Source organism: Phalacrocorax carbo, chromosome 8 (assembly GCF_963921805.1).
Source record: "Phalacrocorax carbo chromosome 8, bPhaCar2.1, whole genome shotgun sequence".
Taxonomy (NCBI): domain Eukaryota; kingdom Metazoa; phylum Chordata; class Aves; order Suliformes; family Phalacrocoracidae; genus Phalacrocorax; species Phalacrocorax carbo.
Window position 1 is genome coordinate 111986 of NC_087520.1, and position 15325 is coordinate 127310.

Genomic DNA, 15325 nt, shown 5'->3' on the forward strand with positions numbered 1-15325 from the left:
ATTAAATTTAATGCCTCGCAGCTGCTTTCCAGATCATTTGAATCCATCTGGAGTTTCTTGTCATTCTCAAGCTTATTTACACAAACAGAAGATTCATGGCCAAGACCTTCAATCACAAGTATCTCCAGATCAAAATGATGCTGCCGTACATTCCCTTCAGCTTTGTGTTCAATTTCGAACTGTATGTAAAGATATTTCCAAGCCCAGTTCTCCAGCTAGTCAGGAAGAAACCTTTTAGACAGTATTCTAAGAACCACTATTAACATTTTGTTCTAGGAAATTTGCATTAAGATTTACTCATCAAGTCAGTCCCTTCATTTCCTTATGCTCCAGTGTTCTTTCAGATATTTCAAAAACAAACATTGTCAAAGGTATTAAAAGTGGTAAAACTTAAAACTCATTTACTCCAGAGTGTTCATTTTCCAGGACTGGAAACTTGTCAGATTGAAGAATAGCCACCGTCAGGTAAGAAGCAATGCTCAGTCTACTTAAAAGTTTTAACTGCATCTTTGCAAGAGGCTGAAGCCATTTGCCACATTTTAAAGGTCAGATCAAACTTCTGTCTCCCTGCCCCTCCAACTCTGATGTTCACAAGTCTATCCGTGATCAATAGTTTTACTGGGTAAGCCCACTATCACAGTAGTTGGGATAACAGAAGTCAGGTCATGTTACTCAGGTCAAACTTACAGAGGACACTGGATAGCAAAACTTTTAGCTATTGACATTTTTACTGGTAGTGTCATTGTGTATTACCATTTGTGTTTACAGATACAAAAAAGTAGCATGAAAAGCCCACAAAAAAAAAAAGCCTATATGCTAATTTTAAAAAAGTTCAAGCAGCATGCTTTAATAATGCTTTTCATAGGTAAGGAATTGAAATGCACATGTTGAAAATACTGCTGGCTAACCATCTATAATTTTCATTATGGCAGTGCCAAAGAATGATCGGAAATTGAAGCCCGCAAAGTGCTAGACACTATGTATAAGCATCAGCCTCTGTTATTTAGGAGGAGTTTTATTAATCGAGTCAAGACCATAAATCATTAAAGTCTATCAGTCAAGGTTGGATTTTTAAGAACAAAGTCACTCTGACTATAGCTGAACAACTGAACTATTTTAAAAGTTCTTGTTCTTTAGCTATCGCTCATATTTCATCCTAGAGTCTCAATGCACTTTAAAACATGTAACATTCCTTTTAGGTCTACTAGTACTCCTTAGGGCTATGTTCAGGTAATGTACACAGGTAAAAACATGGAATGTTTTTCACAAACAGAAAAATTTTGAAGAGAACAGCCACTTATACCAAAAAGGTCAACAAATACCCTAGCCCTAGTTAGCAGTTTACTTTAGAAGGGGTCAAAGACATTCTTCATGAGCCAGCCTTCAAACACGCCACCCAGCTTTACTCAGACTCGACAAGGGTGAGCATGAGGTTGGGGACAACTCTTCTAAGGGCACCTACTGCAGCTAAGATCACCTTCTGTCCCCAGCCACCAGTTATTGTTTTTGGGGTTACTTGAGGTCTTGCTCAGACACACAAAATCAGTTCCTGTGGTCCAGACATGTACCAGTGAAAGCCCCAGAGGAAAGAAGGACCCATGATCACATACCTCTTCACTCCAAAGTCTGCCTACAGCTCTCTATTCTCCCTGTTAAGTCTCATCTCTTCAGTCAGCCAGTGCCCATGACCCACTTGGTAACAGCAATTCGGAGTTGCAAGAGTAATAGCTTTAACGGTTGCATTTCACCAGTTTCATAAGGATTCTCCGATAGCATTTCCAGAATACAGCAGGACACACAGCACACCACCAGGGGATACCAGGCTCTGAGTGTGTTCGAGCTAATTTTTATCTCCTTACTTCTAAAGGGAAAGAAAAACAAAGAATCAGTTTTTCTACCGTAATTAAAGCACAAAACAGCCACCAAGGCAAGGAGCGTCCCCACCTTCCCACGTGAACAGCAGCTTAGAGAAAGGCTCTACCGAGGACGAGGGCACTGGCCTGATCAGTATTCCCCAGATTAAACTCCATCCTACCTATTTCGCAGGCGCGTAGACGGAGCGACTCAGTCCCTAGGAAAGAAATCGCCCCGTCAACCAGCAGCGAGGAAACGCTGGCGGCCTGCGTGCCCCCCCAACAGCCCCCGGGGCGCGGGCACTCAGACGGCGGTGCCCAGCTGCGGCGGCCCGGGGCCGCGCTTCGAGCGGGTGCCGGAAAGGCCCCGGGCCCGCCGCTTGGCCCGGGGCGGCGCGGAGGCTTCCCTTGGCCGGAGGCGCCAACCGGGCCCGCCCGTGGCTAGTGAGAGACCCGCCAGGGCACTCCAGAGAGAGCGGGGGGGGGGGGGGGGGGGGCGGGGGTGTGCAGGTCTGCGCCGGGCTCCCAGCAGCTCCGCGGCGCTGCCTCAGGAAGGCGTGCGCAGGAAACGACTTTTTTGGGCCGCGGAAGTGCCATAAAAGGCGCGGAGGAAACTCCAAATTTGGTCAGCACGGTTCCGGCCACCGCGGGAGCGGAGTTTCCGTTCGGCCTTGGCCGCCCTGCGGCCGCGTGACGGGGCCCCGCCCGCCGGCGCGCTCCCGGCGTTGGCGCGGTGCCGCGCGGCCCCGCGGGCGCTCTCCGAGCCGCGGCGGCGTGTCTCCGCGGTGCCCCCCCCCTCCCGAGACCAGTTGGGCTCCCGCCAGCGGTGACGCACGGCCTTTCCTGTTGCTAGTGGTCATGTCCGAAGCTAGGCTTTAAATCACAAACAGCTGAGGTTTAATTCAGGCAAATGGATTTTTCTGCCAGTGACTGGAAAAGCGAGAGACCTACCCTTCCTTCCCACTCTCTCTCGCTCCCTCCTCTCCTTCTCCTCTCCTCTCTTCTCCTCTCCTCCCCCTTCCCCCTTCCCCCTTCCCCCTTCCCCCTTCCCCCTTCCCTCTTCTCCTTCCCCCTTCCCCCCCCCCCCCACCGGCTGCACTTCCTGCTCGGCTTCGGGCCTTTAACTGCTCGGAAGGCGAGGGGTTTCCCCAGCCCGTGGCAACACCTGCTGATTCCCTGGGAACAGCCTCCCTGAGACTGACTTACCCTCCCAATTAGACTAGGAGCAAATTTCAAAGAATCAGAAATTTTGTCTTCTTCAGACCAACAGTGAACAAAAAGATCTTGCAGAAAATGTACAGTCAATGTTTTGTCAACCCTGAAATACACTTTCATTTTATGGGATGAAGGCCATGGAAAGAGGAGGAGCAAAACATCCCATGCAGTTTCTTTCCTTAGTGTTATAAACAGGGATGGCAAATGCAGAGCTTGAGCCGCCACAATGTAGACCAAATGCCAAAGCTTAAATTATAAGTACTTTCTAGGAGGTTACACCAAAGGGTATCTGCATGAAAGTGACCCTGGCTGGCATATGCCAACAGGTACAATATTTTGTTTTTTCCCCCAAACCAGAGGCTCCATGGTACTGGGGAGCTTCCTGCAATGAGATGCAATTCAGACAAGTGACTTCCCAGCTGGACAAGAAGTGTCATTTGCCAGCTTACAGGCCATTACAGGCAAGCTACAGTGCACAGATACTGAACCCTTCCCTCAGAAGACTGCTAGCTTGCACTACTCCGCTATACTGCTTTTTGAGTCAGGGTTAACATGGGGCCAATGGTAACCCTATACATCTGGTTCAGTGCCTCTGAACAGCCCTGCAGTTGGACACTGCTACCTGTGGCGTGCCTGTGACCAATGCCCACAGTTGTGGGAGGCCAGAGTTTGACCATCTAAAGGGAGACGGCAGCACCCTTGAGAGAATACCTAAGGAGGTGACTGAGGGGGTGGGGAGAGGGTTAGGGTGGACTTCTGGAGGCCTTCACAAGTTGAAAGGATCTAACATCACAAAGGGAAAAAACATGGGACAAGCAGGACCGGCATTTCTTTGACCTAGAGAGGCCTTGCAGGTCCCATCATCTCCCTTGCGCTGCTGCCTTGGCACCCACAGGCCAGTCTTGTGTGCAGAGGTGGCTGGCCAGACCTCAGAGACATGTCCTGCTGCTAGAAAGGGTGCATTGATCTTCATTCCTGTACAGCCCTGCAACACCACCTGACTCAGTCCACTTAGCACACGATGCACCAAAGAGCACCTGTCTTTGCTGCCTCTTTACACGTGGCAATTACCATCACTGCTCATTGCTGTACAAAGTGCTCTGGAGAACCCTCAGGCTCATCAGGCATTGCTTGAGAGCCCATTTTGGCAATGTTTAGCACAATCACAATGCCAGAAGGCTAGACCAGGAGTTAGCAGGGACTAGCTTGAAAAGACAGCAACACCTATGGCTTCCGGAGGAGGGGAAGTGTAAAGGAGGGGGGGGACGATGATCCGTTCTCCCTGGTATCCAATGACAGGACAGGATATGCAGGAATGGGTCAAAGCTGCATCAGGGATGTTTGGACTTGACATTAGGAAATACTTCTTTAACCAAGAAGGTGGTCAAATAAAATGGGCTTCCCAGCGAGGAGGTCAGTGCCCCATGACTGTCACCGTTTAAGAGGCATTTGGATAATGCCCTTAATAGCATACTTTAACTTTTGATCAGTGAACAGAGCAGTGCCCACAGATCAGAATGGGCTTGGGCTGACTCCAGCGCTTATTGTGCTGTTGACTTTGGGAACCTGAGGTGGGAAAATAATTTGTGATTATCTTTACATAACATTATTTGCTTCCTTCTTTGAAGCATCACATTGAAGGCCCTTCTTCATTGTCTCATCTCCCATACATGGATTTGTGTGGCTTCTGACATGGGTTACAAGCTCAGACAGTGTGAAGCCACACATATTCAGCTTACTCAAGTCAATCTGCCTTGGCTGGAGGCTGGAGCCCCTCAGGTTGAAAAGAGCAAGTGCTTGTCTCTGAAAAGGCCCAGCAGGCCCAGCTGTAAAGTCACTGTTAGCAGCTTGCAGACCACACCTGGCACTGCAGGCACAAACCAGCACAGAGAAAAAGCAGCACAGGGCCTTCCCCACAGCTTGTCCCAACCCACTGAGGCCAGTCCTACCTGAGAGACAACAGGCTGGGATTTACCCAGCTCTTAGGTATCTTCCAGAATTGCTGTCATTTGCCGGGGTGGGCTGCATTCCCAAGAGCTTGCCCGGGGGCTTCAGCAGGTCGCCCTTCCTACCCAGTCAATTTTGGCAAGCAGTAAGTAGGGCGTCCTGCATCCAACAGAGACTGCTTGCCAGTTTACACTGTGCCAGGTGCATTCACCAAGGCCTATATCTGCATCCCAGCTTGTCACAACCCTAAACATTACTGATTTGTAGAAAGCCCACCTGAAAGGACTGACACCAGAACTCTCCTCTGTTCCTGCACCACCAGTTTTCACAGATGCAAACTCCTCTGAATTCACGCTGTAGAGAGTTTACATACCCACTAAGATGTATTTCAAACCACCATGTAAGGAATTGCTTTCCTCCTATAAATGCTGAAACATCTGTACTAAAGGCTATCAGGCCCACACACTTATATGCCCTATGTTGTGTCAAGAAGAAACTTATGCCAGCCCTCAGCTGAGCAGGGCTACCTTCCCTCAACTAGCCATTTGGACTGAGCTTGTTGTATTTCCAGCCTAGAAACTGCTCTATTATCTTGCCATCCAGTAAGATTTCTGTCTAACTCTAAACACATGGTTGAGATTCTAATTTTCAAACCTCATTTCCAGCACTGAGAGAATTGTTTTTCTTCCTAAGATGAGCTCACCTGCTTCTGGAGAAGGCAGAAAATAGGAATCATCGTTACTTCAAGAAAGCAAGTGATACACCTAATGCAAGGATGTGCATGCTGCATCCATGCTTTTGCGAGCAACTGGCCTTAGGCGTGCTTGGTCTTCCCTCCTTCCTTTAAGCAGGTATTTCTCCAGGAGACGAGCAGCACTTGTTACTTCTCAGCCACTCAAGGAGTCAGGGTTCCCATCTTCCTATGTAGCAACTTAAGGAAATGTGGAAGTCCACACAATTTGATATTTTATTTATTTTTTTCTGAAGGGTATTGTACACCAAATATCCCATTGGCAGGAAAGCGCATTCGATGTGTTTAGAAGCCTGACAGCCACTTTCATTTTAACAAACACAATTACAAAGTAAAAATAAACCACAAAATAATGAACAGCATGTTCATAACATACAAAAATTGCTGCCTACTCAGTAGGTAACTACAACATTCCAACTCCTGAATATATATACACACATATATAAATTTACATTTTTGTAACAAAAATAGACTTTGAGAGGTGTGGGGGGTTTTTTTGCTTACATTCTGTCCCCCAGGGCTTTCTTGTGCTCCCCGCCCCACCCATTCCCTGCTCTCCCTTACATTCTTTGAGTAACATCCTTTTCACTTTAAGGCAAGATGCAAAGCATCCATTCACACAAACGAATGATGTCAGCAAGGCTTCACAAAAAAGGCACCAAGACTTTTAACTTTAAAAACAAAACTTCTGCCACATGTGAGTGTCTCATCAGGTGATATTTACATAGCATCACTCTAACATGCTCAAACACAGTAAGTGCTGTTCCCAAAGAAGTTTGAAACTCATTACAGCATTGTCACTGAAATAGAATTAACATTTACAAAATATGGCCCTGCAAACGCCAAATAATACAATATGGGTATGCAAAGGTTTTTCACATCAATAGTACCTAAAGGAAAGCAAAACCATGGCACATGTACAATTTACATCAGCTACATACTTAATCAAAAGTCCTTTCTTCCTATTAAAAGACTATTGTTTACGGGGAAAATTATACTGAACTTATATCCACAGTCCATGCAAATTAAGTCATTCAACAGAGGTGGAAAACTTAAACGGCAGTTGTTTCAGGCAGCTGAAGTTTAAAGAAAAGTTAAATAGCCTTGCAACATATGGTGTCAGGGGAGTAATTGGAGACTCCATGTCTGCTAGTACCAATGGAAAAGGTGAATTCTCCTGTTCCAGAAGGTAATCTCAGCAAATCTCAATTGTCCTTGGAGAAAAGGTTGATGTCATGTCTGAAAGTGCTGAGGTCACCTGTGAGCTGAAATTGTTGGTGACCCCTGGCGATGAGAAGGAGGTGGCCACTTGTGTCTGAAAAGTGGCACTGCCAGAGGGGTAAGTCGTTGCTATAGAAGGAGATGGGAATGTGGTGTGTGCAGGGGAGGGGTAGGAAGAGGGAGCAGGGGAGGAGTACACTGTGCGCACTGGCGAGGGATAAGTGGTGGCAATGGAGGAAGGGTAAGATGTAGTCACAGAGGATGAGTATGCAGGAATTGGGGAAGCAGTTGAGACTGGAGCTGCCTTTTCCACTTTCTTGTCCTTCTGCCTAAGGTGGATTTTAGTGTGTCTCTTCCTCTCATCACTTCTGGCAAACTTTCTGCCACAAATGTCACAGGCAAATGGCTTCTCTCCTGTGTGTGTACGGATGTGTGTAGTCAAGTGGTCACTCCTGCTGAAGTTCCGCATGCAAATGCGACACTGGAAAGGTTTCTGTCCTGTGTGGATGCGGATGTGCCGCGTTAGCTCGTCGGACCGTGAAAACCGCCGGTCACAGGACTCCACTGGGCAGGCATAGGGTCGCTCATGAGGAGGGGTCTTGCTGGGACGGTTTGGGTATTTCCTCATCCTGCTGGGCTTGATCAGCTGGGACTGATAGTTAGTGTTGAGGGTCTTCAACTCTTGGGAGCCAGTCTGAGTAGCAAACGCCTTAATAGTGGACAGCGGCGTGAGGGAAGGCTGCTGTGCTCTGGTCTCAAGAGCTGGGAAGGGCTTTTGATCAGCTGGAACAAGACTGAGCTCACCCTGTTGCTGAGGGAACAGGTAATCCGGGATCATTGGCACCTGAAAGTTGGTCTTAGCAGTAGGATAAGCTGGAGGTGGATACTGGATGGGGGCTCCGGAGGGGTTGGGAAAGGACTGGCTCTGCGGTTCAGGGAAAATATCAGAGCTGGAGTTGGGAAAAGTTGGTGCAGCTGAATAAATTGGACTGTTCTCACTGGCTTGGACAGAACAGCTCAGGGGGGGGCTCTGCGAGGAGGAGGATGGTGATGATGACGAAGGCGTAGAGGTGGGAGGTGCATTAGCCATGCCCACCAGCCCACTGACCAGGCTGAAGAGGGGCTCTGGCCATAAGGTGTTGCTACTGTTGGGGGCTGGCTCTAGGGAGAAGCGCCCCGTGTAGGTTATCGGTGGCAGTCGTGTTGTTTGGTTGGGATAGCTAGTTTCTGGCAGGGTTTTCTCGTTGTTCAGGGAGATCTCAGGAAAAGTGTCTGGAAAGAGAGGAAGAGCGATTACTACAGCAGTCACTGCAGCTGCTGCCAGTGCTTCGCGAGCCATCCCCACACAGCGCAGCCCCAGATCCTTGCTTCTGGTTAATTAATAATTGAGCGTAACATATCGCAGCGCCGCTGGCAGGTCTCCAACAGCAGCTAGCCCGGAGCCGCTGACGCACACAGGAGAATCCCCCGCGCAGCCGCCGGGACGGGGCGCCGCTGCAGCGCGGAGCCCCGCAAGCGCCGCTGCCCCCGCGGCGGACCGGGACTCCCCGCCCGCCCGGGCGGGGGACGCCAGCGCGCTTACCTGCCGCGAGGTGCTCGAAGTGCTGCTCCCCGGGCTCCCCGGCGGCGGCGAAGCCCGCGCTCTCGGGCGCCCCGGGTGGGGCAAGGAACTGCGGGCCCCCGCCGCTGAGCAGCATCATCTCCTCCAGCTTAGGATAGTGAGTGTCCATGGCGGGGGGCGAGTGCGGGAAGGTGCCGAAGGGATCGGAGATCTGCAGCGGGGGCAGGAGCTGCATCTCTGCCTTGGCCGCGGCCATGAGGGCGCCGGGCTCGGGCTCTGACGGGTGGTGGCGCCGCCGCCGCGGGCCCGGCGGACGGGCCGGCTGCGGCGAGGCGGCCGTCGCCTGCTGCGTGCCCTGCGCCGCGGCCGCCCCGGCGCTGCCCGCTGAAAGTGCTCGGCTCCCCGCCCGCCCGCCCGGGGCTCCCCTCGGCTCTGCCCGCTGGTAGCGCTCGGCTCCCCGCCCGCCTCGGAGCCGCCTCTATATATCGGGTCCCACCGGCGGCGGCCCGCCCCGGCCCTGACGTACATGGCCATATATGGAAAGCAGGAAGCCCTAATATGGATGCGGACTGGAGGACCCCGCCTGGCGTCAGCGCCTGGCACCGAGGAAAGCCGGGCCGCGGGGTCCCCGCCCGCCCCGGGCTGGGAGCCCCGCGCCCGTTGCGGGCCTGCCCCCCGCCATGGGCAGCGCCGCCGCAGCGTCGCCGGCCGCGGGACGCGGGGTCCCCGGCCCCCGCCCGCCCCGGTCAGCCCGCCGGAAGCCGCCGCCGCACATTCCATATTAGGAAACAACCTTATAAGTCTCGGTTCCGGCGGAGGCTTCCCGCTCCTTATATGGCGATTCCGGCCCCGGGTTGGGGGGGCGCGGGGAGCCCGGGCGCGGGAGCCAGGTTGCCGCCGGGCCGCGCGCCCGCCCCCGGGCTGCGGGAGCGCGCGGAGGCCCTTGGCCAGGGGAGCGCGAGGCTGCTGCCCGTGCAGGCGGCACGGGGGTCGCGGAGGCCCCGGCAGACCCCCCCCCCCCCCCCCCCCAACGCTGCCGCCGCGGTCTCGCGGGCAGAGCTCCCACTTCACACACACGTTTGCTTGGCTTGCGCTGCTCGCATCCCCCTGCCTCCGAGGAGGGGCCGCGCGCTCGGCGGCCTCGCTGCGCAGTTGTTTTCTGGGCGCTGGCAGCGCGCCCCGGGCGGGGGCTGCCTCCTCCCGGAACAGGGGAATCTCTGGGACTCCGGAGGTCTGCCGGGAGCGCCCTGCTCCGCCCGCTCCCGCCGAGAGCAGAGGAGCGCTGCCCGCAGCGCCAGACCGGGTCAGACGCAGGCCCTGCGCGCCTCCCTCACGCAGCGGAGAACGGGACACTGCTAAACCAGAGCCGCGGGTACCGCACGGCCGCGCCGCCCTTGACCTCGGCACGCCGGAAAGTGGCAGTGCCCCGGGGCTCTGCCACCGCGCCCTTAGGACTGTCCCTTGACGCAGCCGCACCTCCTGCCTGCCTAACCCTCCCCACAGATGCGGGATGCTCTCAGCATCGGCTCCGCACAGAGCCGAGGGCTGTGCGCGGAAGGGCCGGGAGCCCCGGCCGGCCGAGGCAGCACGCACAGCCCGGAGCCGCGGGAGAGCACCTCCCGGGCCAGGGGGGAGCCTCCCGCGCTATAAATAGGCGCTCGACGCAGCCACCGCCCCGCCCCGCCCGGACGGCCCCACTGCCGGCGCGCCGCGGCGCGGGGCTCCCCTGGCGCCGGGCCAGACAGCACCGGCGACGCAGTGCGGCCGCAGTGCGCGTGCGCGGCCGCCGCGGCGAGGGCTTCCCCCGCAGTGCGCGGGGCTCCGTGGGCGGTGCCGGGAGCAGGAGCCGTAGGCCCCGCCGCGGCGCGGGGCCGCCGTGACGTCCGGCTGCGCGACGCTGGCGGGGGCGCCCTGCGTGGGCCGTGCCGGGGCTCCGCCGGGGCCTCTGCGGCCACGTGTACCGGCGGGCCCGATCTGCTTGAGCCGGGTCCGGAGCCCCGCGGCGCACGGCCGCCCCTACTCGGCTGCGGCGCGGAGCTGGACGGAGTGGCGGCGGCCCGCGCCTCCGTGCTCTGCCGCGGACGGCGCTCCCCGCGCCGCAGCGGTGGAAGGGAACAACGGGCGCCTTCGTTCCTGTTTACGGCGCGGTCTTCTGGCCGGCCCCGCACGCAGCCGTTCGCTCAGGCCACTGCCCGCGTCTGGGCAGAGGCACGCAGCCCTGCCCGCAGCTTCCGCGCCTCGCAGTCGGCTTCAGAGCTGGCCTTAATCCGCAGAAATCGTCGGGTGCCAGGCAGTCCTCTTCTGCCGTGGGAAGGCAGCTGTATAAATGACAGTACTACGCTCAGCCGCCTTTGTGATTCGTATTCGAGTTGCGAGCAACAGCAGGGCTTGGTCTGCCCACTTTTATAGATTTAAGCCTCTGTCATGTGTATTGTTTTAACTGAGTTGCTATATTTAGGGCCGTGTCTTGTCAGTAGCACTGTGCAGCGCCTCCTGCACCGCTGCATTTCCACCCTAAAATCAGTTACAGGTTGCACCCACACAATGACTCCAGGAAAAATGTAGAAAGCTCCAGCGTATGTGCAGCCTTTGTTAGTCAATGGCAGCTAATATACGTCTGTTCTTTGGTATTTATGGAGAGAAATCATACTGCTTTTCAAATGTCAGTGTACTAGGCCAAAGCTGTATTTTGAAAATGCAATTCGATGCTTTTCGGTTTTTAACAAATTCAAATATCTGCTGCAGGTTTTGAGAAAGTCCCATACATTATGATTACAGCTAGTTTCTGATTTTCACCAGCCTGTCAAAGTTCAGAGGCCTGTTAGAAAGGGCAAAGTAGCAGAACCAGACTTTTTCTACAAACACTGTAGTTCCTTTTGGCTCCTGAGCATCTTACTGACATTGCAGATGCCATTCCACCCTCCTTTTCCTCTTTTCCCTTCTCTTTCAAGGCCAGAAGGAACTTTATTTCAACTAGTGCCTGATTCCCAGAGAATTTCACTCATACACCCTGCATATGTTAGTACCAATATTTCTTTTTAACTGAAGTACATAAATAATTCAGAAAAAATGCTTTTTTTCCCCTCCAAAATCTGAAATCACAAGGAGATGGAAAAATCTATTGTTTGCTTTCTTTTCCATTACCTTAATTTTTATCAACATAATTCTAATTTAACAATTCATATAAGAGAAAGCAATAGACTTCGAGTTGCAGTTGCAACTAACTTGCGCTGCATATAGAGTAATAAAGACTGTTTCGCAACACATCCTCCGCCATTCTGGTGAGGCTTCCTGGCTTCTGTGAAGTGCTGGGGAGGCACCAATGTACACAGATGAGTTACAACCTGGACACTGAGCTAGGAAATCACCTGTTGTCATTCATGCACTGGGACAGGCAACACTTCCTAGTTTTCTGAACTCATGTTCTGTGTTTAATTTTCCTTTTCTGAATACAACATTAGGTCTGTAGGAGCTATATTAAAAGAGTTAGACTTTTAACTGCTGAAAATCCAAGATCTGTTCAGTTCAGCCAGCCATTTGTTGGCCTGAGGGATGTTGTGGTCAGACTGGAAGCTGTGAATGAAAGCTTTGGTAGTGAAGTGGAGCCTCAAGTTATTAGAATAAGGTAACATCTGTGTTTTGTTTTCTATGTAGCGTAATTTGAATGTCCAAAGAATTTGCTACTATAGATCAGTATTTTAAAATAGTATCTTTGCAAAAAGGAAATATGATAACAAATTTGTAACACTTCACTTACTGCTCCTAGTGAAAGCACAGAAGTGTAATGTAAGACACTGCCACTGGATCAGTCACAATTTTATTTGAAAGTTTAATAATTTCAGTTATGATTGTCTAATTAATAAATACGTGTGAAACTCTGAGTCTCCCTGGAAGTCCATCGTCATCAAATGTACTTATTGTCTCTTAATACATTTAAGTTCCTTGTATTCCAAGGACAGTGAAGTGTCCAGTGATAAGTGAAGAATGCTATGGGGTGAGAGAAAGAGAAGAGAGAATGGGGTATTAAGCTTCATGAATAAACCACCCATCTCACCAGAAAATGCCAGTGTCTGCTTCAAATTTACAGAACAGTACAAAAAATCTACACTAGTAGATTTATCTTTTTATTATTATTATTTGATGGAATGAGTACTAGTGTTCTCTTCTATTTTCTGATTCTTAGATAACTTTTTTCAGCAACATTTCATTTCTGCACTTAAACAAGAAATTATTGCTAATACAGTTACACGAATAATGCTATGGCAGTGCTATCAGCCAATTTGACAGATTAAAATTCCCCAGTTAATAACAAAAGTTATTGCAAGGCTCATTTTTTTTCTGCCTATTTGTTCAAGCACGTTTTCTCTCTTTTGCTCTAATATGTATCATATCAGCATATGCAGTAGCCAATCATTTTAAGATTCTTGCATGCAAGTTACTTATGACAGTTTGTTTAAAACTACCTATTCGTAATAGATGTTTTCTATCATCTTTCTCACCTCCTAATAGTCTAGAAAGCACTACATCATGCTTTCAGAAACAACTTCAACCTGCTTCTTTGCAAATTCACAGCAAACATATTCATTGGGCTTTTATGCCTTTTCTGCATTGTATTAATAAAATATTAGCTTCAGCTAGTGATGGACCCATACCATGATTAGAATGTCTTTTGTATTGGTGCATTTAAATGTGTCTTCCTAAGTTACTCTCCAGCCACAGAGTTTGTTTGTCTAGTTGTAATTTTTTTTTCTTCTAACATAAAAAATAATTGAAAGCCGGCCAACACATTTAACTGCTTTTCTCTTTTTATTGTTATTTTTAATAGTGATTTTATTTATTTTCTTAAATAGGATGAGGTTTTAGCCACAGTAGTCCTTTTCTATCATTACTTTTTGCTATCTGGTAACCTTTTTTTGAGATAACTTTCAATTTTCATTCACTTTTCTGTGTCTAAACTTTGCCTTCCTCTTAAATACTACAAACTATTTTCTTCAGTGCCAGGAAATAATTCCTGGTTTTTGAGGCACCAGTCATGTTGCTGAATAAGTCTGATTTCTGCTTGCTCATACTAACTGTAATCTGGTCACGATCCCTAAGTAACCGTGGAAGTCCAGCTCCTGCAGGTAAAGTTCTTGTCTCCCCTCGGCACAAGGACATTCACCTGTGGAGTACATTATCTTTTATCTTAAAAACAAAGAAACAAACAAACAGTGACACCTTTAAATTTTAGTAGTTTTAAGTACTGGCAGCATGAGACTTCCTGAATTGGGCTCAATGATAACTCCAGATGCAGCTTTAGCAGAGAGATCAAATGAGCTCTGACCTTTCTGTCTACAGGCACCACCTCAGGCAAAATGCCCGTTGCAGTATGATGCGCAGCGCCTACATGACTGCACAGCCCCGTGTTCAGATCAGAGCTGTACCTGTCCATGCTTACACAAAATTCCATTCACTACAGGTATGAGATTAAAGAACAATTTATTCCTTTTTGTTTGTTTGACAGTTGCCTTAGTAGACCTTGCACACTGTTGTTATCTTGCCCGAGTCTTTACTGGGTACCACACTAATCCACAGCCATTCAAGATCATTCACATCAGCCACCAGTCATGCTACAACAAGTAACGGGTAGCACTTATTTTCTCTGATAGGCTGAACACGTTGAGATCCAGCTCTTCTATCTATATTGCTCTTCCTGAATGAGTGGTACTCATCAGTTTAGCATTCTTAAGATACAGGGCAAACATTTCCATTAAAAGTGGTATACAGAACTGAAATTAGGAAGAAAATTAGAGTTCAGTAGATAGCTGTTCTTTAGTCAGCTCTGTTATTAAAGAATGTCAACAGTGGTTCATCTTATGCCTGACTGAAGGTGTGTGTGGGGGGGGAAGCAGCCTGTTTATTCTACTAGAAGGTGAAGAGAAAGTGTGTGCGGGCATCACATGGTCTGAGTTTGGCTGATATTTAGACATCGTGAATAAGGCAATATCTGAGGTTCTCACTATTGTCAATGGGGCAAGGCAGGACCTGCAGAAGCCAATTAATCCTACCTCATTTATATACCTGCCCTGAATGAGCTGCATCCCTCTCTGCAGACGTGTCTCACAGATAACTACAGAAAGATTCTGCATATTTTTTTCTGCATCCATATGTAATCTTTTTGATGGTTAAAAATTAGCTGAGATGAATCCTGAATTTTGTTTTGCTTGCTGTCTTAGTAGACGCTGATACAAACTATTTTATATTCAGCTCTAGTGTAATTTTCAGTGTTTAATTTTTTTAACTGTTTTTTCATTCAAACTGATTTGTTGTGTTATTGTGCTAGTAAAAACATCATAATGCCTTTACAAAATATACTTCCACACAGTTGCAGCTTCGTCTCTCAGTTCAACTGCTGCTTTCATGACTGCAGCTTACTTCCAGGTCTTGCCAACCTATACTGTGACTAAAAGTAGCCGCTGTTACTGTTGGCACCGGATATAACTGAGTTCAGCTCTGAATGCAAGAAAAGTTAACCGACTTTCCTGTATTTGTAATTTGCCTAGTGTTCTAATATCAATTTTTTAAAATTAGATGGACATTTCACTTTATCCACAAACAGAGTTTCCCTGTGTCTGGAATGCCTATTGACTTTTTGGCAAAATCCAGTAATTTTCTTTCAGAGATGGTGGCTTTGCCTGGATATGTAGTAACAACAGCAGCAATCATAATTTCTCTAGGTCTCTCGCTAGTTGTTCAAATACACATGCCTTCGATTGTCTTTATCCCAAACCTCCGATT

At 49.7% G+C, this 15325-nt stretch overlaps 1 protein-coding gene across 1 annotated transcript; it reads right to left on the reverse strand.

Moving 5' to 3' along the window:
* Positions 1-5970: 5970 nt before the first annotated feature.
* Positions 5971-9008, reverse strand: EGR1 (early growth response 1). The gene is made up of 2 exons (XM_064458183.1): positions 8570-9008; positions 5971-8259 (listed from the first exon to the last, which is right to left on the reverse strand). The coding sequence occupies exons 1-2, from the start codon at positions 8802-8804 to the stop codon at positions 6962-6964; spliced, it is 1533 nt and encodes a 510-aa protein (XP_064314253.1). The 5' UTR covers positions 8805-9008; the 3' UTR covers positions 5971-6961.
* Positions 9009-15325: the final 6317 nt, after the last annotated feature.